This window comes from Amphiprion ocellaris, chromosome 7, assembly GCF_022539595.1.
Source record: "Amphiprion ocellaris isolate individual 3 ecotype Okinawa chromosome 7, ASM2253959v1, whole genome shotgun sequence".
Taxonomy (NCBI): domain Eukaryota; kingdom Metazoa; phylum Chordata; class Actinopteri; family Pomacentridae; genus Amphiprion; species Amphiprion ocellaris.
In genome coordinates, this window is record NC_072772.1 from 35,979,051 (window position 1) to 36,002,953 (window position 23,903).

General features: G+C 40.0%; 1 protein-coding gene across 1 annotated transcript; it reads left to right on the plus strand.

Annotated features, from left to right (window-relative positions):
* Window positions 1-474: 474 nt before the first annotated feature.
* Window positions 475-20,891, plus strand: LOC129349317 (mucin-2-like). Its single transcript, XM_055012268.1, has 7 exons — window positions 475-897; window positions 3,131-3,274; window positions 5,380-5,508; window positions 6,069-7,836; window positions 7,970-8,324; window positions 10,108-10,686; window positions 16,499-20,891. The coding sequence occupies exons 2-7, from the start codon at window positions 3,242-3,244 to the stop codon at window positions 18,735-18,737; spliced, it is 5,103 nt and encodes a 1,700-aa protein (XP_054868243.1). The 5' UTR covers window positions 475-897; window positions 3,131-3,241; the 3' UTR covers window positions 18,738-20,891.
* The last annotated feature ends 3,012 nt before the right edge of the window (window positions 20,892-23,903 follow it).

Here is a 23,903-nt window from a genome sequence, read left to right on the forward strand (position 1 = left end):
TTGCACATTTTCTGTGTCATTTTGCACATTTTTGTGTTATTTTAGACGTTTTTATTTCATTTTGCAAATAATTTGAGCATTTTGAGCATTTACTTGTTATTTTGGACATTTTTTTGTGCCATTTTGCAATTTTTTCTGTCATTTTGAGAATTTTCTGTCATTTTGCAAATTATTTGAGTCATTTTTACCATTTTCTTGTTATTTTGGACATTTTTTGTGTCATTTTGCACATTTTCTGTGTCGTTTTTTACATTTTTTTGCACATTTTTTGGACATTTTTTGTGTTATTTTGAATATTTTCTGTAACATTTTGCACATTTTGTGTGTCATTTTGAACTTTTTTGTGTCATTTTGCAAATGTTTTGTGTCATTTCAGACATTTTGTGTGTTGAATAATTTCGGACCAATGTCAAGTACTTTTAGATACAGTTAGTTTTTGTTTTTTTTGTCAGTGTGGTAGCTTTGAACAGATCTTTAAATAATATTAGACCAGATTTAGTCATTTTACATAAATTTTAGATAAATTTGGAGTCCTTCAGCTGCAGTCAGAATCGTTACAGAAGTTCTTCCTGCTCACCACAGCAAACATTTACTTCATAATTAATGACGTAAATCCTCAGATTAAACAGCGTTTGAACGGCAGGACGTCCAGACTTGGTTCTCCACACAGTTTCTGAGGTTGTTGCGTAGCTTCTTGCAGACGTCTGGACTTTCTGGCAGCAGCTGGTAGATTTTGGCTCCTCAGCAGCTGAACAGTGATGAAACAAACCTCTGAGGATTTTATTTTCTCTGTTTTTATGTGAAGCGATTAAACGCCTGTCAGACACTCTGATAACATATCTGTCTCTCTGTTCTCTCCAACATCTCCATGATTCTGTGGAACCAGCAGCTCTGAAGGTAAGAAGATGTTTTATTCACTCTGATGAAGGATGAATAAATTCAGTCTGTAGAATATTTTGACTGAATAAGGGTTTAATATCCCCAGAAATAAAACTCCACCAGCCACAAAATGTAGTGAGAACTCAGACAGAATAGTTTATAGTAGATCAGAATGATTGAATGGATCCAACAGAGAATGAACGTTTAGTTATTGGTCCTTCAAAAGGGAAAAAAGTGCAACTTATGAGGCTCTGACGTTGGTAGAATTTGATTTGTGGAAACTTTGATGCAGCAAAGTTCCAGTTTTGACATTCTGATATGAAAATTGTCAGAAATGATTTTTAAAAATGTCCAAATTGACTTAAAATTTGACCAAAATGACTTGTAACCTGTCCAGAATGAGTAAAAATCCTCCACAATGATTCAAAATTAGTCCTAAATGACATGAAACCAGTTCAAAATGATTAAAAGTTGACAGAAATTATGCTAAAATTGGCCAAAATGAATAAAAAAATTGTCGAAAATGACAAAAACGAGTAACTATTGGCTCTTGAAAATGGAAAAACAACGCAAAATCTTCAATCTACATTGATATAGTGGCTCCATAAATTTCCTGTCAGTGTCTATCTATGGATGGATCCATATTTCTACGAAAATACAGCCTTTGGTCGACATTTCACCAACTTTTTAAGGATTTGGTGTGTGTGGTAGGTATGGCAAAAATGTATTAAAATTGTGCAAAATGACTCAATATTTGTTAGACATGACTTGAAACATGCCCACATTGTGTAAAAAATGTCAGAAAGGAATTGAAATTTGTCCAAAATTTGTGAAAACTTTTTAAAAATGACTCAAAATGTGTCCAACGTAAGTTGAAAGTTGTCCAAGATGGGTCAAATATTAGTAAACAATAGCTAAAAATGACTAAATGAACTATTATTGGTACAAAATAAGTTTAAAAAATTCAAACCAGGCTGGTTTAGTGTCTCCATGAAGTTCCTGTAAGTGTACATAAATGGATAGATCCATATTTCTACTAAAATACAGTCTTTGGTCCACATTTCTCCAACCTTTAAGGTTCTAACATCAGTAGAATCTGATGTGAGGAAAGTTTGACCAGACAAGGTTCCAGTTTATAGATGTTTTGACTAAATGTTGATGTGGACTCATTGGTAGGAACCAGAACCTGGAGTTCATAGAGGTCTAGATGTTCATAGAGGTCTAGATGTTCATAGAGGTCTAGATGTTCATAGAGGTCTAGATGTTCATGGAGGTCTAGGTGTTCATGGAGGTCTAGATGTTCATAGAGGTCTAGATGTTCATAGAGGTCTAGATGTTCATGGAGGTCTAGATGTTCATGGAGGTCTAGATGTTCATAGAGGTCTAGATGTTCATAGAGGTCTAGATGTTCATGGAGGTCTAAATGTTCATGGAGGTCTAGATTTTCATGGAGGTCTAGATGTTCATAGAGGTCTAGATATTCATAGAGGTCTAGATATTCATAGAGGTCTAGATGTTCATAGAGGTCTAGATGTTCATAGAGGTCTAGATGTTCATGGAGGTCCAGATGTTCATAGAGGTCTAGATGTTCATAGAGGTCTAGATATTCATAGAGGTCTAGATGTTCATAGAGGTCTAGATGTTCATGGAGGTCTAAATGTTCATGGAGGTCCAGATTTTCATGGAGGTCTAGATGTTCATAGAGGTCTAGATATTCATAGAGGTCTAGATATTCATGGAGGTCTAGATTTTCATGGAGGTCTAGATGTTCATAGAGGTCTAGATGTTCATAGAGGTCTAGATGTTCATAGAGGTCTAGATGTTCATAGAGGTCTAGATGTTCATAGAGGTCCAGGTGTTCATGGAGGTCTAGATGTTCATAGAGGTCTAGATATTCATAGAGGTCCAGATGTTCATAGAGGTCTAGATGTTTATAGAGGTCTAGATGTTCATAGAGGTCTAGATATTCATAGAGGTCTCTGTGTTCATAGAGGTCTAGGTGTTCATAGAGGTCTAGATATTCATAGAGGTCTAGATGTTCATAGAGGTCTAGATGTTCATAGAGGTCTAGATGTTCATAGAGGTCTAGATGTTCATAGAGGTCTAGATGTTCATAGAGGTCTAGATGTTCATAGAGGTCTAGATGTTCATAGAGGTCCAGGTGTTCATGGAGGTCCAGGTGTTCATAGAGGTCTAGATGTTCTGTAAATCTGCGTTGTATAAATAAATCCTTGTCGGTGTTTTCTGGCAGCCAGCCGGCAGCGAAGGTGAGTTGTGTCACGCCGACAGTCTGGGTTCAGCAGGCAGCAGCAGCACTTTGGCTTCATCCGTCATTGAGGTGGAAACCGAACGAGATGAACCGATGCCACAGCTGAGGATCAGCCGAGAGGAAGAGGTGATTTATTAATGTCTACAGGTGTCACCAACGCTGGAAATAATACCATAGATAGTTAAATCTTTTATTTATTTGTGTCCTCTCTATTCTGTGGCTTTGTTCAAAACTACTCAAAATGTGTCCCAAAAGCTACAGAAATGTGCACAAAATGACAAAAATGAAACAAAAAGCAATCAAAAATTGTGCAAACTGACTCAAAAATCTCCAAAATGACTCAGCGTTTTTTCAAAATGACAAAAATATGTTTAAAATTATTCTAAATTTGTCTAAAATGGCTCAAAGTTTGTCTAAAGTGACAATAATTTCTTCAAAACTCTTCAAACATTTTACAGAAAATTTATTTAGAATGACTCAGAAATTGTCTAAAAGTGATCAAATCTACCTAAAACCGCAAAAATTTCTTCTAAATTGTGTCTGAATGTATGTAAAATGACCTGAAATTTGTTCAAAATTGCTGAGAAATTCAAAATTTGTCTAAAATGACAGTAATTTCTATAAAACTACTCAGAGTTCTCTAAAATTAGTCAGAAATTTGTCTAAAATGTCAATTTTTTCAGAACTACTCAAAAATGGTCCAAAAATGATCAGATCTGCCCAAAATGACAATATTTTCTTCTAAATTAAACAAAAATTAGTCAAAATTATTGTCTGAAATGATAAAAATGTATCTAAAATGACTTGAAATGTGTCCAAAATCACAATAGTTTCTATAAAACTACTCAAAATATTCTAAAATTACTCAAACATTTGTCAAAAATGACAAGAATTTGTACAGATTTGCCTTGAATTTGTCCGGGATGACAAAAATTATCCAGAATAATTTTTAGTTTGTTGAGACTTGCTCAGAAATGATCCTGATAGACTCAGTATTGTCCGAAAGACTCCAGAATTTTCCAGAAAGACAGAAATGTGTTTAAAATTATTAAAAATGTTTCTAAAATGGGGGCTGCACAGTGGTGTAGTGGTTAGCACTTTCACCTTGCAGCTAGAAGATCCCTGGTTCACGTCCCGGCTTTCCCGGGATCTTTCTGCATGGAGTTTGCATGTTCTCCCTGTGCATGCGTGGGTTTTCTCCAGGTACTCCGGCTTCCTCCCACAGTCCAAAAATATGCTGAGGTTAATTGATCATTCTAAATTGCCCGTAGGTGTGAATGTGAGAGTGATTGTTTGTCTCTGTATGTAGCCCTGTGACAGACTGGTGACCTGTCTAGGGTGTCCCCTGCCTTCACCTGAGTCAGCTGGGATAGACTCCAGCCCCCCATGACCCTAGTGAGGATTAAGAGGTGTATAGATAATGGATGGATGGGTTTCTAAAATGCCGATAATTTGTTCAAATTTACTCCAAACTGAGTCTGAATTTATCCAAGATGACAAAAATTATCCAGAATAACTTACTAACTCAGAAATGATCCAAAATGACTCAAAAATCTTCAAAATGACAAAAATGTGTCTAAAATAATTTAAAATTTGTCTAAAATGACTTAAAATTTGTCTAAAATGACAATAGTTTCTTCTGAACTCCTCAAAAAGGTCCAAAATCCCTCAAAAATTGTCCAAAATGGTAATATCTTCAAAATTAAACCAAAATTAGTCAAAATTTTGTCTGAAATGATGAGAATGTATCTAAAATGACTTGAAATGTGTCCAAAATGACAATAATTTCCATAGAATTACTCAAAAATTACCCTAATATCTCAACATTTTCCCAAAATGACAAAAATTTGTTGAAACTTACTCAAAAATTGTCGAAAACTGATGGCATCCATCCTAAATAGCAATAATTTCTTCAAAGTTAGTCAAACTTTTGTCTGAAATGATAAAAATGTATCTAAAATGACTTGAAATTTGTCCAAAATCACAATAGTTTCTATAAAAGTACCCAAAATTCTCTAAAATTACTCAAACGTTTGTCCAAAATGACAATAATTTGTTCAGATTTATTCTGAATTTATCCCAGATGACAAAAATTATCAAGGAAAACTTTAAATTTGTCCAGACTTACTTGGAAATGATCCAAAATGATTAAACATTTTCCAAAATGACAAAAGTGTGTTTCTGCTTCCTGTGTTGCATTCAAATCAAATCTCTTCTGTTTGACTGAGGAGGAAGAGGAGGAAGAGGAGTTGACGCCCCTCAGCCCTCCTCCCACTCTGTCCATCACTGAGGAGATCCTGGAGTTCATCAACCAGAGCAGAGCCAGAGAAGGTTTCACTGCCATCCACAGCGATGCCACGGTGAGAAAACGCTGTTCTGTTCTGTAATACCAGGGTTTGGTCCATTTAAGGAAGTCTGGAGACTGGTTAACCGTTTTTTTACCACCTTAAATGTGTGCTTGGAATCATCGTCTTGTGGAAACATCCAACTATTGTTACATTATTTCATTTACTTTGTGAAAAGCACCATTTTACTGGCAGCAGAACAGCCCCAGAGCATAATACCGGCACCGCCTTCAAGCACGGTGGTGGCAGTATCATGCTCTGGGGCTGTTTGGTAAAACATGGGCTATGGGAGTTTTATTTCTGGAGATGTTGAGTGTTAAAAAATATGTTTTTCTGAGGGAGAAACTAACAAAAGTTCACAAAAATTCTCAAAATTTAGGCCCACTGATTTACAGAACTTAGTCTTGAGCACCAAATAACAAATTCTGTCTGAAGTGACACGAACTGACCCGAATATTTTGATTGACGGATGTCCTCCAAAGGTTGCACCAACCCGACTTCAATCCTTTAGTTAATTCTCGTGTTCATCGTAGTTTGAGCAGCTTTTAAACCCTGTTGTCATACTTTTCTACCAGGATCAGCCCAAAGAGAGCCAGTCTCCATCTACCCAGACCAACTTCACCTGCCCCCTACCCCCAGTCACCTGCCCCTCCAGCCCAGAACAAACTCCCGCAATGCAACGGCAGCAGGAACCAGCAGAGGTGGAGGCTGATTCAACTCCTCAAAGTCAAACGGCTGAAAATGAGGCAAACAACATCCAAGAAGTTCCAGAAGCAACAAGTCAAGCTGAAAAGGAAGCTGAGGTGATGCAAGAAGAAGAAGAAGAAATAGTGGAAGAAGATAAACAAGAGACGAAAGCAAGTGTAGATGAAGACGAACCCCCAACATCAGATCTTCATCCCTCCATCTCTGCAGAGGTGGAAGCAGAGGACAGTACTCCCAGGGAAGGGGCGAACACCGATTGCTCCCCAGATCCAGATCATCTTCATCAGCCCGTCCAGACCCGGCAGCCACCAACAAGGAGCTCCAACCTCACCAAGCGAGACAAGAAGATCATCGAAAAGATCCGGAGCTACTACGAAGCAGCAGCCGAGGCCGAAGAGGATGACGAGGCAGAGGAGGAAGAAGAGCTCGGGGAAGGAGTGGCGTCCAGAAGGAGGAACAGTTTCTCTCAGATCCCCTCTGGTTTGGTGAGGGAGTCGGTGTCTCGCTTCGATGTGGGTGGACCCCAGGAGGAGCCGGAGACTGGGGGGTCCACATGTGAGGCAACTGACACATTGGATGAGGAACCCTGTTCCTCCACCAGTCCCACATCTCCCACAACACCGAACACAGCAGATCTAGGAGGGGATGGACCAGCTGATAAACCAATAACCTGCCCAGATTTTGATGCAGTCGAGTTTACTGTGATGCAAGATGAGGAGACCAAAAACCAAGAGGGTTCGAATCAAGAGTCAAACCGAGACAGGCCCATCGTAGATGAGATTCAGGATGAGGATGAAAACATCTACAAAAGGTCATCAGAGGAAGGACTCAAGGAAAGACCGGAAGAGACGACGAGTGTTTCTGGGGAACAGGAAGGTCCATCTGTTACCAGACAGGCCAAAGATGAAGCAACTGAAACTAGTGCTGGAACCCAACCACTTATGAATGGGTATGAACCTAATCTAGCAGAACCAAACACAACCCACAAAGAACCCTCTAAGCAAACTGCAGAACAGTGCCAAAAACCTGACACCAAAACCCAGTCCATTTGGATTGAAACCAAAAACAGAGACCTGGCTAAGACCAGTGGGAACCTCAAGGGTCTTCCCAGTCAGATAAAAGTGGGCCGGTGGTCCCGTCACTCCAGGATCGTCACTGCTAACCGGGCTTTGTTTGAGAACATGGGATCGGATGTAGCCGGTATCGGGTTGTTTGAGGCGAACCCTACAGTGGATCCTGTACTGATAGAAAACTCAGAGCGAATTCTAAGCAAAGTTCAAACTTTGGCGCGGATGTACAGTGCCAAAGCCAGCACTATGAAGGTCCCGCTGCATCATAAGCGGGCCAGTACTGTATTCAACCAATCGTGGGTCTCGACCAGACTGTCCGGACTCTCGGCTCAGAGTCAAACTAAGCACCACCAGCTCCAAACACAAATCGGTCAATCAGAGAATAAATGTGGAACCCAAACTCATTCTGAGACCAAAGTTCAGAACCAAACTGTAACGCAGCTGTCGAGGATCCAAACTAAAACCCAGAACCAAACCGGAACTTACAGCCAAACTCAAACTACAGGTCGGGAGGGCCAAAAGATCCACGAAGAGAAGACGATAAAGAGAGCCGAGAGCCTGCCATGTGGTAGGTTGAACTTCTGAGATGCAGTGACTTGGGGTTTCTTGGAGATAGCCGGAGCCTCAAGTCCAAAGTCTTTATCACCCTTAGAGTCCTACTGATGGTACAAAATAGTGATTTTTTTCTTGTTCTCTTGTAGATATCCAGGAGTTGGTGATGGCGCCCTGTGAGCCTCTGCTGTTTGGTCACGTGGTCGTCAAAGAACAACTGATGCCAGCCTGTCACCAGCAGACCAATGGATTCACCCTGTCCAGGCCCAGAGACTTCATCTCCGCTTTGACCAGAGACTCCATCGTGGAAATGTTCCACACCTCCACGACACTCTGGGAGAATCCATCCACTGAAACATTCTCAACTTCCGCAGCATCCATTCATTCCATCAGAATAGAACCTGAAGATCAGAGCACCAGTTTGTGCTCTTCAGCCAGTGGCGACCTCCTGACGTCAAATCAAAACGTGTTTTCATTTACCGAAGAGAAACCGAAAACTGAGCGGTGAGTAGTTGGTGTTAACCTCAAAGTAAAACAGCAACACTTCCAGGAAATAGAGCAACTTTATGGGTTAACCAACATGTTTCTGGTCATGTTCAAAGGACTAAAACATCTTGAAAATATTTCGACTGTTCTATTTATTGTTCTATAATCTTATCATTTAATTTCTTTCAAAAATCTAGTTCCTTTTGAGCTTTATAAGTGTTTATAGTAGTTACAAAGACAACAAATCTTACAAAGTTCTCCCCACTAATGAGAAGAGAACACTGACGCTTGGTTTTCTTTTTCATTTTTCTTGACTAATCCGCATAATAGAACATAGTTTAGTCCCTTTTAAAGTGTCCCATATCGTATTTATTCATTAATTTCATGTTAAAAAAGAAAAACAGTTTGTTGACCTGCAGGCTCCACATGTGCACAGAAGAACGAGTAGAGAAACACTGAAAAGAAAGATTTGGCTGCAAAAACAACAATATTTCAGTGATAGAAAGGACGATATTGAGCAAAACAAGGATCTTCGTCTTGTACCAGGTCATGGTTTGCTGGAGAATGTGTCCAAAGTTGTTCAGGAATTCAAAGTTTGTCTAAAATGACAATAATTTCTACTCAGAATTCTCCAAATTTTCTCAAACATTTGTCTGAAATGACAATAATTTTTTCAAAACTACTCAAAAACTGTCTAAAAACAATTAGATCTGCTGAAAATGGCAATAATTTCTTCAAATTTAATCCAAAATTAGTCAAATTTTATCTGAAATGATAAGAATGTATCCAAAATTACTTGAAATTTGTCCAAAAAATGCTAGGAAACTCATAAGTTTGCCCAAAATGATAATAATTTCTATAAAATTAGTCAGATATTTGCCCAGACTTACTCAGAAATTTTCCAAGTTGACTCAACACTTTTCCAAAGTGACAAAAATGTGTTTAAAATTAATAAAAATTTGTCTAAAATTACGACAATTTCCTCAAAACTCCTGAATAATTGCCTAAATTAACTCAAAAATTGACAAAATATGTTTTAAATGAGCCAAAATCTGTCCAAAATGATCAGACCTGCCCAAAATGTCAATAATTTCTTACAAATTAAATCAAAATTTTGTCTGAAATGATAAAAAAATTATCTAAAATAACTGGACAGTGTCCAAAATGACAATAATTTCGATAAAACTACTAAATTTTCAAAGATGATTCTGAGCAAAAACTTTGCACAAACGCAAAGAAAGACTATTTTTCTGAATCTTTCCAGCGTTTCATCACATTAAAAAGGGTCTTTTCTCAGCTTTCTTAAAATAATTTCTTAAATTCAATGCAAAATCGCCCAAATCGTTGTAGAATCATTAATTATTAAGTCAATTTATTGAAGTTCTGTGCTGAAAATCATCACGATGTTTCAGAAAAACCACATTTCATGTTTTCCAGAGAGGATTTTAAACCAAAAGAAGTAAATAAATATAATTTTTGGTTCTTAGACGGGACTACATGTTGGTGTTTCGGACAAAATGAGCCGATTAAAACACGAGTAGGTGTAAAATATCGATACGCTTTCAGCATCTGCTTTACTGATTTTGCTGCTGAGGTGGAAAACTGAGCAAATGCACCAAACATACCTCATTTAAAAACTTTATCCTCCTAATAAAACAAGCAGCGAATCTGGAAACAGATTTCTGTGGGAAAATATACACAAGCGCCTGGATCCTGCTGTACGGCTAATGTTTATCTTTACTATAATATATATAATCATGTAATTAGTGTCAGGTTTGATCGATTCTCCTTCTTTGTGCAGGTTGGAGCAGAATCCTGTACTTCCTGTTTACTCATCCGGAGAAGATCCAACATCTGCCGACGTCGCTAAAGAGCCAAAGAATCCTCAGCGGAAACAAGATGAGCAACAAGCAGCAGCTGCACAACAAGAGCAGAAGATTCCCAAAGATGTGAGAGTCTGTGCCGGAGAGATCCAGATCCAGGCGGAGGACTGGACCTCCATGACGCCTCGCCCAGCGCCGGGCCGAGTGCAGCCCCAGAACGAGGCTCCTCTCTGGGCAGAGGGAGCCGCCTCGGCCCCCGGAAGGCCGAAGACAGACGAGCCTCCGAGCCACACGTCAGATGATCTGAACGAGTCTTCGAGGTTCAACAAGCTGCAGACGGATGATGAGCTTCTTCCTCCAGCATCCCAGGAGGTCGCAGAAACCAGCACAACCAGAGAGGTTCAGATCCCAGAATCACATCCTGCCCCGACTCGACCTCCATCGGTACCGTCAGTAGATCTTCTCCCAACGTTCACCAGCCAGAGACCCACAGATCTGCCGACGGCTCTGAGCCAACGGGCTTCATGTGAATCCTGGAGCATCGACTGTGACCTCAGGTACGTCTGCAAATCTGTGAAACCATCCAACCAGAACCTCCTGAGAACCATCTGGTTCTGTATCTCCAGTAACTTTATTAATGATCAGAGTTCTACCTTCATCCTGGGAATATTTCCAGAGTTCCAGGTCCTTGAAGGTCCAGATTTATCACTTTTTAATGGAATTTTTCCATCATTTCTGAGCCTCAGAACTTCATCAGTCCAGCAGATAGAACCATGACATTTAGGAGGAGAAACACATCTGAGTTCTGATTAAAACTGACACTAAAATAACTGGAAGAAGCTGAAGAATTACCACAAAAAGAGACAAATTAACAACAAACAGGGTCCAAATTACCACAAACAGACACAAATCAGCAGAAAAAGATGCAAAATTACCACAAAATGACTCCAAATCAGAACAAAAACATGTAAATTTACCACAAAAAAACTCAAAATTTCCACTGAAAGATGCAAAATGATCACTAAAAGGCCAAAACTACCACGAAAAGACACAAAATAACCACAGAAACAGACAAAATCACCACAAACAGGGTCCAAATTACCACAAACAGACACAAATCAGCAGAAAAAGATGCAAAATTACCACAAAATGACTCCAAATCAGAACAAAAACATGTAAATTTACCACAAAAAAACTCAAAATTTCCACTGAAAGATGCAAAATGATCACTAAAAGGCCAAAACTACCACGAAAAGACACAAAATAACCACAAAAACAGACAAAATCACCACAAACAGGGTCCAAATTACCACAAACAGACACAAATCAGCACAAAAAGATGCAAAAATACCACAGAATGACTCCAAATCACCACAAAAATAGATGAAGAAGACGAGAGACTTTATTTTACGTTTCGTTGCGTTTTGTGTGCGTTTGTTCTCAGTTAACAGTGGGTATTATATGTTGCACATTTAAAGGTTTCAGGCTGATTATTATGCTTGTACTTAAAGAATGCTTGACCAACTTTCAAATGGAGTTATCCCAAAATTTGTAAATGATCAAGGTACTTTCTCTTAATGTCAGTGGACTCCAGAGTCCATTCAAGCAAGGCAAAATACTAAATAAATTAAAAAGGGAGAAAATAGACGTTGCCTTTCTACAAGAGACTCATAGGGCAGGCTTAGAACATGAGAAACTAAAAAGGCAGGGCTTTAAACATGTTTTTTTTCTCTTCAGATTTGGCAAAACACGAGAGGAGTGGTAATTTTAATATCAGGTACTGCTACCTTTGAACATCTTTCAGCAATTAACAATTAAGGAACTTATGTGATGGTTAAAGGGCAGTTGGATGGAGAGATATTTAGTTTTTATAATGTATATGTCCCTCCTGGTTCTAAATCAGACCAATATACACAGATTGGAGATAGAGCAGTTACAGAAGCACAAGGAATACTTGTGTGCAGAGGTGATTTTAACATGACCTTAAATCCATATATGGATTCAGCTGGAAGTAGAACCTTTCAATCACAAAAAACTACAAAGAAAATGAATCTTATGCTGTCCGAAACAGTCTTGTCGATATCTGGAGGCATTTAAAACCAACAAATAGAGATTATACTTTTTACTCAGCCCCATATTCTTCCTATTCAAGAATCGACTACTTCTTTGCCTTTAGTACAGACTTAAATAGAATACAAGAATGTTCGATTGGAGCTAGGGATATTTCAGACCACTCCCCTCTATGTTTAATTATAAAAAGGATTCAAAGCAGAAAAACTATACACTGGAGATTGAATAATAGTGTTCTCAACAATAAAACGTGATCAGTTCTCAAAAGAAATATTTGAATATCTACAAATAAATAATAATGGTGAGACAGCTCCACCAATGGTTTGGGACGCCTGTAACGCCGTGATGAGATGAAGAGTAATAGCAAAAACTGCCTACTTGAAAAAGCAAAGGACTGAATTACTTAAGACATTACAATCAGAATTACTAACATTGGAAACAAAACACAAGAGCACTTTAGATGACCAAACAAAATTTGAAATTAGGAAAAAAAGAAATCAGATAGAGGAAATACACAATCAAGAAATTGAAAGAAAATTATTATTCACTAAGCAAAATTATTATGAAGGGGGAACTAAACATTTAAAACAACTGGCTTACAGATTAAGAAAACAAAGGTCAGAAAACACGGTTTATAAGATACAGGATCCTATTTCTAAAGAAGTATTTCATCAAGCAGATAAAATCAGGGACTGTTTTAAAAGCTATTATGAAAAATTATATTTGCAGCCATGTACAGACAATGACCATAAAATGGAGGGCCTATTAAGATTATTAAATCTACCAACTCTTACAGAGAGGAAAATAAAAAACTTACAAGAGAAATTACAAAAGAAGAAATTCAGTTTGTCATCGGAAGGCTGAAAACCGATAAGGCCCCTGGTCCCGACGGTTTCACTGCCGAGTGGTACAAAAAACTGAGGGAAGTTCTGACTCCTGTTTCAGCTGGGTCCTAAATCAAGGTGAAACATCTCCCTCATGCAGAGGCAGTAATCTCTATTATACCTAAAGAGGGCAAAGATAAATTAGAATGTTCCAATTATAGACCAATAAGTGTCTTAAATTTAGACCATAAGATATTCACATGCATTTTAACTAAGAGAATAGACAAGCTTCTACCAAAAATTATTGAATTGCACCAAACAGGATTTATTAAGTCACGTCAAACTCATGATAATATTAGAAGATCCATACAAATTATTAGAAACATAAATTTGAATAAAATACAGGCTGTAATGTTGAGTTTGGATGCTAAAAACGCCTTCGACTCTGTAAGATGGGAATTTTTATTCAAAGTTATGGAAAAATTTGGATTTGATGATTTGATTATAAGAACATTAAAAGCGTTATACAGTAAACCTACAGCTAGATTGAAAATAAATGGTGCGCTCTCTGACTCATTTGAGCTTGAAAGGTCAACAAGACAAGGACGTAGTCTCAGCCCACTTTGCTTTGCAATATTTATTGGACCGTTGGCTCAGTACATTCGACAAAATGACCAAATCAAGGGTATTGAGATGGATACGGGTGAACAAAAACTAGCCCTGTTTGCAGATGATGTGTTGGTTTATTTGTCAAACCCCACAGAGACACGACCAGAACTGTTTAGGATTTTGAGAGAATATGGATCTTATTCTGGTTACAAACTAAATGAGCATAAAACTCAAGCTCTTTGTCTTCATTACAGCCCTCCTCAACATCTTAGACAGGTATACAAATTAAACTGGGACAAGAAGTCCATTAAATATTTGGGTATACAGATACCAACTGACTTGAATGACTTAGAGGAAATGAAATATTGTCCATTAAAGAAAGAAATTACCAAAGATATTGATAGATGGAATTTAATACCTTTTTTGAGCATTACCTCTAGAGTGGATACTATAAAGATGAATGTTCTTCCAAGAATGCTGTATTTATTCCAATCAATCCCTATTGAGAAACCAGATCATTATTTTATAGAATGGGACAAAATTATTTCCAGATTTGTATGGGCAGGCAAAAAGCCAAGAGTGAAATGTAACACCTTGCAACTCTCAAAAGAAAGCAGAGGACTTGCTCTGCCATGTCTTTTGGATTATTACAAGGCAGCGCAACTGCATCCATTAGTGGGCTGGTGCAAACCTAGTTATAAATCAAAATGGAAGGAGACAGAAAGTAGTTTAACAGGTAAACTTCCGATTAACATACTTATAAGTGACCCCTCAATGAAAAAATATTTCAAGAGAAGCAATCTATTGATCAAAAGTTCTATCAAGACATGGAATGACATACTAAAAAGATACAAAATACAAGAAAAGGCAGCTTTTTTTAAATGGTTTTCTTATGATCCAGAATTTGAACCATGCAAAATTGATTTGAAATTAAAGGTGTGGTGTAACTCAGGTCTCACAATGTATTATACTTTATTTAAAGAAGGGAAAATGATGAGCTTCCAGGACCTTAAAGAAAAATTTAGATTGACCAACCAGGATCATTTTAGATACCTACAAATTAGAGATTTTGTCACTAAAAAATTCCAACAGCAACCAAATTTTAGTAAGGGCAAAATTCTTGAAATATTTCACAGTGCATATAAAGATGTCCCTTACCAAAAATAACATCAAAGATATATATTGCAATTCAAAATCATAAAGCTCACAGTTCATTACACATTAAAACAAGATGGGAAGCAGAGGGCAACTTTACTCTTACAACAGAGGACTGGGAAAGAATTTGTAGACAACAGTGGTGTGCTACAAGCGCTCCTTCATGGAGGGAGTTTTGTTGGAAAAATGTGACTCGTTATTTTTGTACACCAGCTCAAAAATGTAACTATTCAGACCAAACCAGTTGTTGGAGGTTGTGTGGACAAAACATGGCAAACCATTTTCATATCTTTTGGGGTTGCCCCTCTGTAGCTTCATTTTGGATAGAAATACATGAGGTCCTGGAGGTAGTCTTTAAGGAAAAAAATAAACCTAGATTTTAAATCAATGTATTTTGGAGATTTGGAAAATACAAAGTTTAGGAAGGTGGACTCTTTTTTGATGAGAGTATTGCTAGTAGCTGCCAAGAAGAGTATCACTCGAAAATGGATGAGGAAGGAAGGACCCACGATTAATGAGTGGATTGATGTGGTTCACAAGATCTTTATAATGGAAAGAATAACATACAAATTAAAATTACAAATGGATGTATTTGAAGAATGTTGGTCAAAATGGTTACTGTACATAACACCTCTGAAACCAGATTTTGTTTGAAAGCCTTGTTTTTATTTTATTTTTTTTTTGTTTTTAATACCCACTGCAGGTTGTTATTGTTTTTGTTGTTAAAAAAGAACAATAAAATGTTAATAGCAAAAAAAAAAAGAAAAGAAAAAGAACTTCATCAGTCCAGCAGATAGACACATGACATTTTAGGAGGAAAAAAACATATCTGAGTTCTGATAAAAACTGACACTAAAATAACTGAAAAAGCTGAAAAATTACCATAAAAAGAGACAAATTAACCAAAAAATAGAACAAATCACCAAACAAGGACCAGAATTACCACAAAGAAACATAAGATCAGCACCAAAAGACCAAAAATCACCACAAAAAGAGGTAAATATACCACAAAAGACAATTTCCACTGAAAGACACAAAGACCACAAAAAGACCAAAACAACCACAAAAAAACAACATAAACGGGCAAAAACAACCACAGCATAGAGACACAACATAACTCCAATCAAACACTGTTTGAGTTGGAGCTGAAGTGCAGACATGAATCATGAGGAAACCAGAGGATTGGTGAAAATGGTGTTACGTACAATAATGAATCTACAAGGGAAAATAAGGGTGCAGGTATCAAGACGCAAAGGAATCCAGGGGAAGTAACTTACCAACCAGATGAAAGCCAGGGAACTAAAGAGGCTACAGTACATACTAAGCCCGCAGAAGACAAAGAACTAACACTAAACACAAGAAGCTGAGACACAAGCTAAAAACTTTTTTTATTTATTGGTGACACTAGGAGACAGAGCAACATTAACCACAACCAAATACAACAAGGCTAGGAAAAGTACAACACATACTAATGAGACACAGGAAAGAGCATCTATGTTTTTAGACCACCGAGATGTTCTTTGGTTTAGTTCTGGTTTCCTTGCTTCAGTTTTCTTGATCGTCTGTCAGCCAGACTATGGGTAGTAGCATGCTGGCAGTCAGAGAACATTGCAAGGGTTGCGGATGTTGTCCAACAATTTAGAGCTTTCTAGACATTGGCTGTCAAAACATAGATGTTAAAACTGAAATGCATCTTTTCTTTCTTAACCAGGAAACCAGAAGATCCGATCCTGGTGGAGAGACCTAGACCAGCCACCGCCACCCCAGATCGGGACCTCGCCGTTGCCCCCTCAGCCTTCAAGCCGAGCCTCCGACAACGTTCCCCGTCTCCTGTCAGAGCCGCCTCCTCCCCTCATCCACCTTCCTCTTCTGTCCGAGCACCTCCCTGCTCCTCACCCTTCAGGGTTATCCCAGCATCCTCTCCCACCCCTGTATCTCAAGGAGGCTACTCCATCTCCAAGGCTCTGTCCTGTTTGTCTCCAACTCCTTCTGGCAGGGTTTCTTCCATAAGAGCTCCACCTGCCTCGTCTCCAACAAGATCATCAATAACCGGGCCTCCATCCTCCCCGACATCATCCTCCCTCCGCTCTCCTCCATGCTCCTCCCCTGTCGCCTCTTCCTCGGCGTTTACCAGATCCTTAGCCGCTTCCTGCATCAGCCAGTCCATCAGTCAGAGCATGGCAAAGAACAACACCACAGCACGCCAACAAGCCACGCCCACAAATCATCTACGACAGCGCTCCCCTTCACCAAACCTCACTCCCAGTCAACAGGGCTCCACCACACCTGCTTATGCCCAGTTAGGGTGCACTAAAGATGGGTACCAACATCCAAGGTGTCTTTCCCAGCGTTCTCCTTCCCCATCTATGGTCAATCACCAGCCTCCTTACTCTTCTTCCTCCACACCTCGTGCATCATTCCTTCACTCCAAAATTGATCATAATACAAACAACAACAACAACGTAGCAGGTTCAACCACAGTGATCAATGGTGCTGTCAGTAATGGCGGTTGGCCAGTAAGTCCACAGAAGACGTCACAAACCCATGATCCTCTCTGGTTGGGGTCGCACAACCGCGTAGCTCGGCCTTTTTCTGCATCAGAACCCAGCTCCCGAGTCCAATCCCCGTCACCCTCCCCGACCCCGGCCTCCTTTATTCGCATCTGCTCTCCACCCCCACAGCATAATTATTCCTCACCCATGGCGAACAAACCTCCCCACCCGAGGAGCTCGAGAGTAGGCAGCTCCTATAACCCACTCGGCCTCACTTTAGAGCTACCCAGGCCCTCCTCATCCTGTCTGAGCCCTCGGATCCTCTCTCCACCTCCTATTGGTGTGTCAGTGAATGTCTGGGCCAATAACGTTGCAGCACCTCAGCCTAGAAACCCTCGATATGCTTCCTGCTCCCCCTCTCCTTCCTATTCCTCCATGCTAGGCTCACCTACACTGGACACTGCCTCTTCTTCTTTTGTTCCTCGGAGTAGTTCCAGAGCTTCTTCCCCTTCTGGATCCTGTCCTCCTTCCTCCCAAAGCCTCCGGAGGTCGTTCTCCTCTGGATTGGCAGACAGTCCTTCAAGCCCAGCCTGGGCCAATGCGAGTGGACTACGTCGGTCTTGGGCGGAGGGCAGCCGAAGGTCCTTTGGTTTCAGTGGCCGAAGTTCCTTTGACCAGCAGGAATCCTGTCCGATAAGTCCAAGGAGTGGGTGGTCCTCCTACAGCAGCTCACCGTCCTGTCTCAGCCCTCGAGCTGGCCTTCAATCCCCAATCTCGCCTAGCAGGTTCACCACAGGTAAAGGCAACCTCGGTGGGCAGCATTTCACCAGCGTGCCCTGGCCAGATGTGCGTGAGCTTTCCAACAAATATAAAGGAACTGATAGCCCTGATACAAGTGCTACTTCCACCGTTGTTGCCTCTGCTCCTGTTCCAATCTTCCCTCTATCCCACACCATCCTCACCTCGCCTGGTCCATCAGAATGGGGAGATGCAGAGCTGGAGGAGGGTCACTGTCGCAGTCAGCTGATCTGCGCCTATGTTGCTCGACCCTCTCGTGAACAAAATGCCCCATCCTCAGGAATTACCTCCCCTCTGCCCACCACCTACCAGCACCACCAATCCCAAGTCAAACCACAGCCTCAGGTCGAAATCATCGCCACAGCACCTCCCCCATCCTCAGTCCCATCCACGTTTACCTTAACACCATCAACATTACCCTTCTCCCATTCATCTCCTACCAAACAGGGGAACCAGAAGGCCAGTTACGCCACAACGGTGAATCTCCAGATTGCTGGAAGTGGTCGAATAACCTCCTTCAGCACCGCCCAAGTTAGCCTGACCCAAACCCTGCAGGGAGGAGCCGGAGCTGGAGGACCAGGACAGGGGCAGGTGGCAAGGAGAGTGAGCATCAACGGACTTTCACGTCTTCCTCTTCCTCAGAACTGTAACAGGCTATGAAAGAGTAAGAGGAATCCTTCATTCATGGCCATACAAAACAAGAAGGGACAAAAGGGAAGGTGGGCACCTTAATAATGAGACACAAAGAAAGCACCAGAAGTGGGTCCTGGTTAGCAGTCCAGACCTTTAGGACTTACTCCCTCACTGGATGAGAACAATGACCTTCTCCATCATGTTGAAAACAAGTCCTAAGTGCTTCAAGAGAAGGCCCCATGATTTGTTTTTAGTTCTGAAAGATGTTTTCTCTTTAAAAACCTTCCTCCATTCCAACAGTCTAGTGGGGGGTTCCAGGGATTTATTCTCATCCCCAACTTGCTCAAAGACTTGCAGGAATCAAGACCCCTTTACCACCCAAGACGACTCACAGCTCATTGATAACCCAAAACTCACACAAATCAAGCCTCAGTATTGACCTGAGACTTACATGAATCAAGACTTGTTAATGGCCCAGAATTCACATGACTCAAGACATGAAGACTCGTGGATCTGCCTGGGGAGGGATGACTGTTCGGGCAGTTTCACCTCCATTCATGGCTTGTTTCATGAGAATCTCGGGACGCTCATGAGTCTAAATTTATGAGCCTTTGGTCATTGTCAAGCCAAGCCTAGATTTCTGTGAATCTTGCGTTGCTAATGGGACTTGATTTATGCAAGTTTTGGGTGGTAGACTGGCCTGGCTTCATGTGAAACTGACGAGCCAAAATTCATATGATTCTTGGGTCATTTGTAAGCCCTGATTCATGGAAATGTAGATTTGTTGATGGGACTTGGTTCATGTAGGCTTTGTTTTCAAGTCATGGACCAGTTTTGATCCATGTCAGCCTTGGCTAATTATGGAACCTCATTCATGTGAGCCTTGGGTAGCTGGTAAGTCTTAATGCATATGAATCTGTTATCCAGACTTCATTCATGTGATTACAGGGTCACTGATAAGCCGAGATTCATGTGAGTGTTGGGTAGTTGGAAGGACCTGATTTTGACAAACCTCTTGATCCATGCGGGCCTTAGTCCATGGACAAGCTTTGACCAGTGTGGGTCTTTAACAGGCCTTGTGAGTATCGGGCTGTTACCCAGACTTTTCTTTTTCAGATGATTCTTGGTTCTTTAAAGAGCCCCAGCTCATGTGAATTGGGGGTGAGAATAGACGCCTGTACCTCCCCACCAGTCAGTTAGAACTGAAGAAGACTTTTGGACGAAGGTGTGACATCCTCAAGAACCAAAAAGACAACTCTAGCTGTCTTCTATTGAAACTTTAAGGATTATTGTGAGAATCTATACTGACATGTGGCCAAAAAAGGAAATACAAGGTTACATCTGAGACATGGAAAGAGTTTCATCAACCCAGTTTGGTTTTAAGACACTTGTTTCGTAAGAATTCCACCTGCAAGTGGTGCCGTTTTTAAATGGATGCCAAAGGGTTTCTTCCAAAACAGAAATGTGTAAATGAATCACTTAGCTGTGATGTTGCTCTTAGAGAACTTAAATCTTGAATGTCCACAGCTGGATTAATGATAATCTAAAGGTTGAACTTTTCTCATTTGAGACGTTTTGATAATAGACTTTTAGCATTTAAATAGCTGGAGTTCCAGTGTCCACCTGGTGCTGTCTGCAGTCACAGTTACTTAATGTATTATTATTGTTTCTCTTTGTATTTTCTGTCATGTGGCTGCCCGAGGCCAGTGTTTAACTGTTGTTATTAATAATCTATCTTTAACCATTTTTTATTCTCCCTCCTATTTTATTATTTATGAAGTTAGTCTGTGTTTTTGCACAGCATCTTTGGCTCTTGCATCGAATGTGTGTGAATGTGTGTGTTTGAAATGACGTGTCTGCTGAGTTACTGTTTAACTTCGGACCAAACCGACATCTGTGTGTGTTTTATTTGCTGGTTTTGTTGCCGAACCGACGCTAGTTTATTGACTCAAGAGTCTGTGCCGGCGCCAGTGACCTCCAGAGACCTCGCTGAGTTACGAAGACGGACCAGTTTGCACAAAATTTTTACCCAAATTTAGTTTGGAAATGGTGTAAATTAGTGAAAACTAACAACACAAAATCATATTTAACTCTTTTAAAAAACGACCAATGAGGTGTGAGGTTTCTGGAAACTGTTTTTTTTTTTTTTTTTTTTTTAAGGGAAATATTAATTACGTTTTTCATCCCCAAGAGTCAGCGAGATGTAAAAATAAAAGTTTGTGGTGGAAAGCCAAAAGTTCTGGTTTGCATTTCCTGAATTCTCCATCTATGAAGCGTTTCGTGAGCGGCATGTGTTCTGTCGAAATGTTTTCTCTTTGTTCTAAACTGGTTCAGATATTTCTGACTGTGAATGTAGAACGTGTCCTCCAGGAATCTGATCTTTCTGGTACCAGCAGCTCACTTTCACTTTTGGTTTTAGCTGCAGATATGTCGTCTCTCCAGGTCAGAGCTGCACTAGCTGGGTTTCTTAGGTTTGATGGTAGTTTTCAGTTATAAGTAGATGTTCATGGAAGTACAAATGTCACAGGCTTCTTCTTAGTCGACAACTTCTACCACTTCTGGCCTTCAGGGTTATTTAGCAGCTTTTTTGTGCATCTAAAAGTCTGCTAACTTGAGTTGGACTCATTCTGCATCAGTTACAAGTAATTTAGGACAAATTTGAAGCAGTTTCAGAAAATTTCTTTTTTGGTGTGGGCAATTTTTAAAATGTATTTAAGACCATATTTTGGATGAATTTTTGAGTCAATTTGGATGAATTTAGTCATTTTTGACAATTTTTTGGTCATTCAGGACAATTTTTTGAGTCAATTGGGATACATTTTTGTCATTTTGGACAAATTTTAGAAAAGTTAGTGATCACTTTCTTAAAGGACATTTTGGACCTTTATTTGTTATTTTGTACATTTTGTGAGTCATTTTTTATGTTTTTTGGTCATTCAATACCATTTTTGAATCCTTCTGGACAAGTAATCGAGTCAGTTTGGATGAATTTTAAGCCATTTAGGTCTCCTTTCACAACCTTTCTTTGGTCACTTTTTAGATTTCTTAGTCATTCTGAGCAATTTCTGAATAATTCTGGACAAATTTGTGAGTCAATTTGAAAAAACTGAGTCACTTTTGATCATTTTTGGTCATTTAGGACAGTGTTTTGAGTGAATTCGGATGAATTTTGTCATTTTCACAAGTTTTGGAAAAGTTACAAGTCAGTTTGGACTCATTTTAGGGCATTTTGATTCTTTATTTGTCATTTTCTATAATTTGTGAGTCATTTTTTGATCATTCAGTACCATTTCTGAATCATTCTGGACAAGTAATTGAGTCTTCATCCAGACTTCCAGCCTTGAGCCATAGATCTTTGATTGGTAAACAGGATTATGTCAGGTTCTGTGTGTTTTCACAGCTGGATAACTCAGGCCTTGTCCACACGTAGCCGGGTATCTCACAAAACGAAGATATTTTTCTACGATTCGGCCTATCATCCACATGAAAACGCAGATTTACGTCATCAAAAATGATTCTTTTTAAAAACTCCGACCAAAGTGAAGATTTGCGAATTCTCCGTTTTATGCGTCTGCATGTGGACATCAGTAACCGGGGTTTTGCGTTTCGAAACGTCACCGCCTGCGACAAAATATGTCCTTACGTCACATATGCGACCTGTGTTTACATTCGGTAACAGTACGGATGCTCTCACAAGGTTTTGGGCGCTGTTTCTTGTACAGGCGCTTTTTACTTGCTTGTTTTTACAAGCCCAGATACTGCTCCACATTCAACAACACAGGCGAAGGACGACGTTAAGGACAGTTATTCTCCACCACCTTGCTAGGATTTGGGGAACTACTGCCACCTAAAGGTCCGGCATGCTTATGAATGTGCTGAAAAACGCACTTATGCGGTTAGGTGTGGATGGAGTTTTTTTCTAAAAACGAGGTGGTGTGTACGTACGTTTTTTTCTAGACGGAGGGGACAGGATATGCGGTTTTACAAAAACCCTGCTACGTGTGGACAAGGCCTCAGTTTTGAAGTGTTTGAAGCTTGAAGTTAGCTGGCATCGGCCTCATCAGGCCACGCCTCCTCCTCCTCACTATCCGGATGCTGCCTCCGTCTGACCCAGAAAACCTCTGAGCTGGAAGGGAGAGCATCCCTCGTGTACCAGATCAGAGGTGAGGAGAGGATCCTGGACTCGTTGGTCACCATGGGTCCTGCTGTCTCCACCACAACTGAACTGGATTCTAGGGTCCCCTGTCTGTCCTTCCCTCTCTGATTAGGTTTGTGTGCACAGAGGCTGGCAGCAGCTGGTGGTAATCTGCAATCAGCGGGAGCAGTGCAGGAGCAGGTGGGAGCAGCCCAATCAGCCACTCCAGCTCCTCTACATAACCTGACGCCACTCGTCTCTGGACCGTGAACGTTCTCCAGTCAGTGCAGCGCGCTGTTCAGCTTTGGCTCCTTGCTTTGTGCTTTTTGTGATCCTGTTTTTGCGCCGTTCTAGACCAGCTCCTACCTCCCCGGAATCCTGGTTTCCGCCATCTAGAATTCTTCTAGACAATCCAGACTGGGCCATTCTGGATCAGCTTGGTCTCCCTCTGTTCTCACTCCTGTCCAAACTGGTTCACTTCCTCCTGCCTCTCCATTGCCAGAACCCAGCTTCCGCCACACCGTCTCCGACGCCAGCTGCCGGCTACGCCCACGCCAGCCACAAACAGCGGCAGCCGCCATTCCACCGTGGAACGCCAGCCACTCCATCAGCTAAGTTCCTTGTTCATTGTTTTTCGTGTTTTACTAGAAATTATCTTTAACAAAACTGCGAAAATCTGTGAAATAACAGTTTTAAAAAAACATTTTATCAGAGTTTTTCTTCCACAAACAGTAAATATCTGTTAAAAAAAAAACAACAACAACATTGTTGGGTTATTAAAACACAGTAAAAAAATTAAAATTTAAAATGTTAAAAATAAAAAAATAATAATTTTACAGTTCAATTTTGCAAAAGAACAAAATAACATTTGTAAATATTTAGATGTTTTGATTGATAGTTTTGGCCCGTTTTCTTCAGTTAACATGTAATTTAATACTTTTTGTGATTCTAAAGATAAAATCTGTGATTTAACTAAACTGAAAATTTAAAAAATAAAGAGTTAAAAATGACAAATTTTCAGTCCTTAATTTTTTCTTTCAAATGATGGCAAATATCTG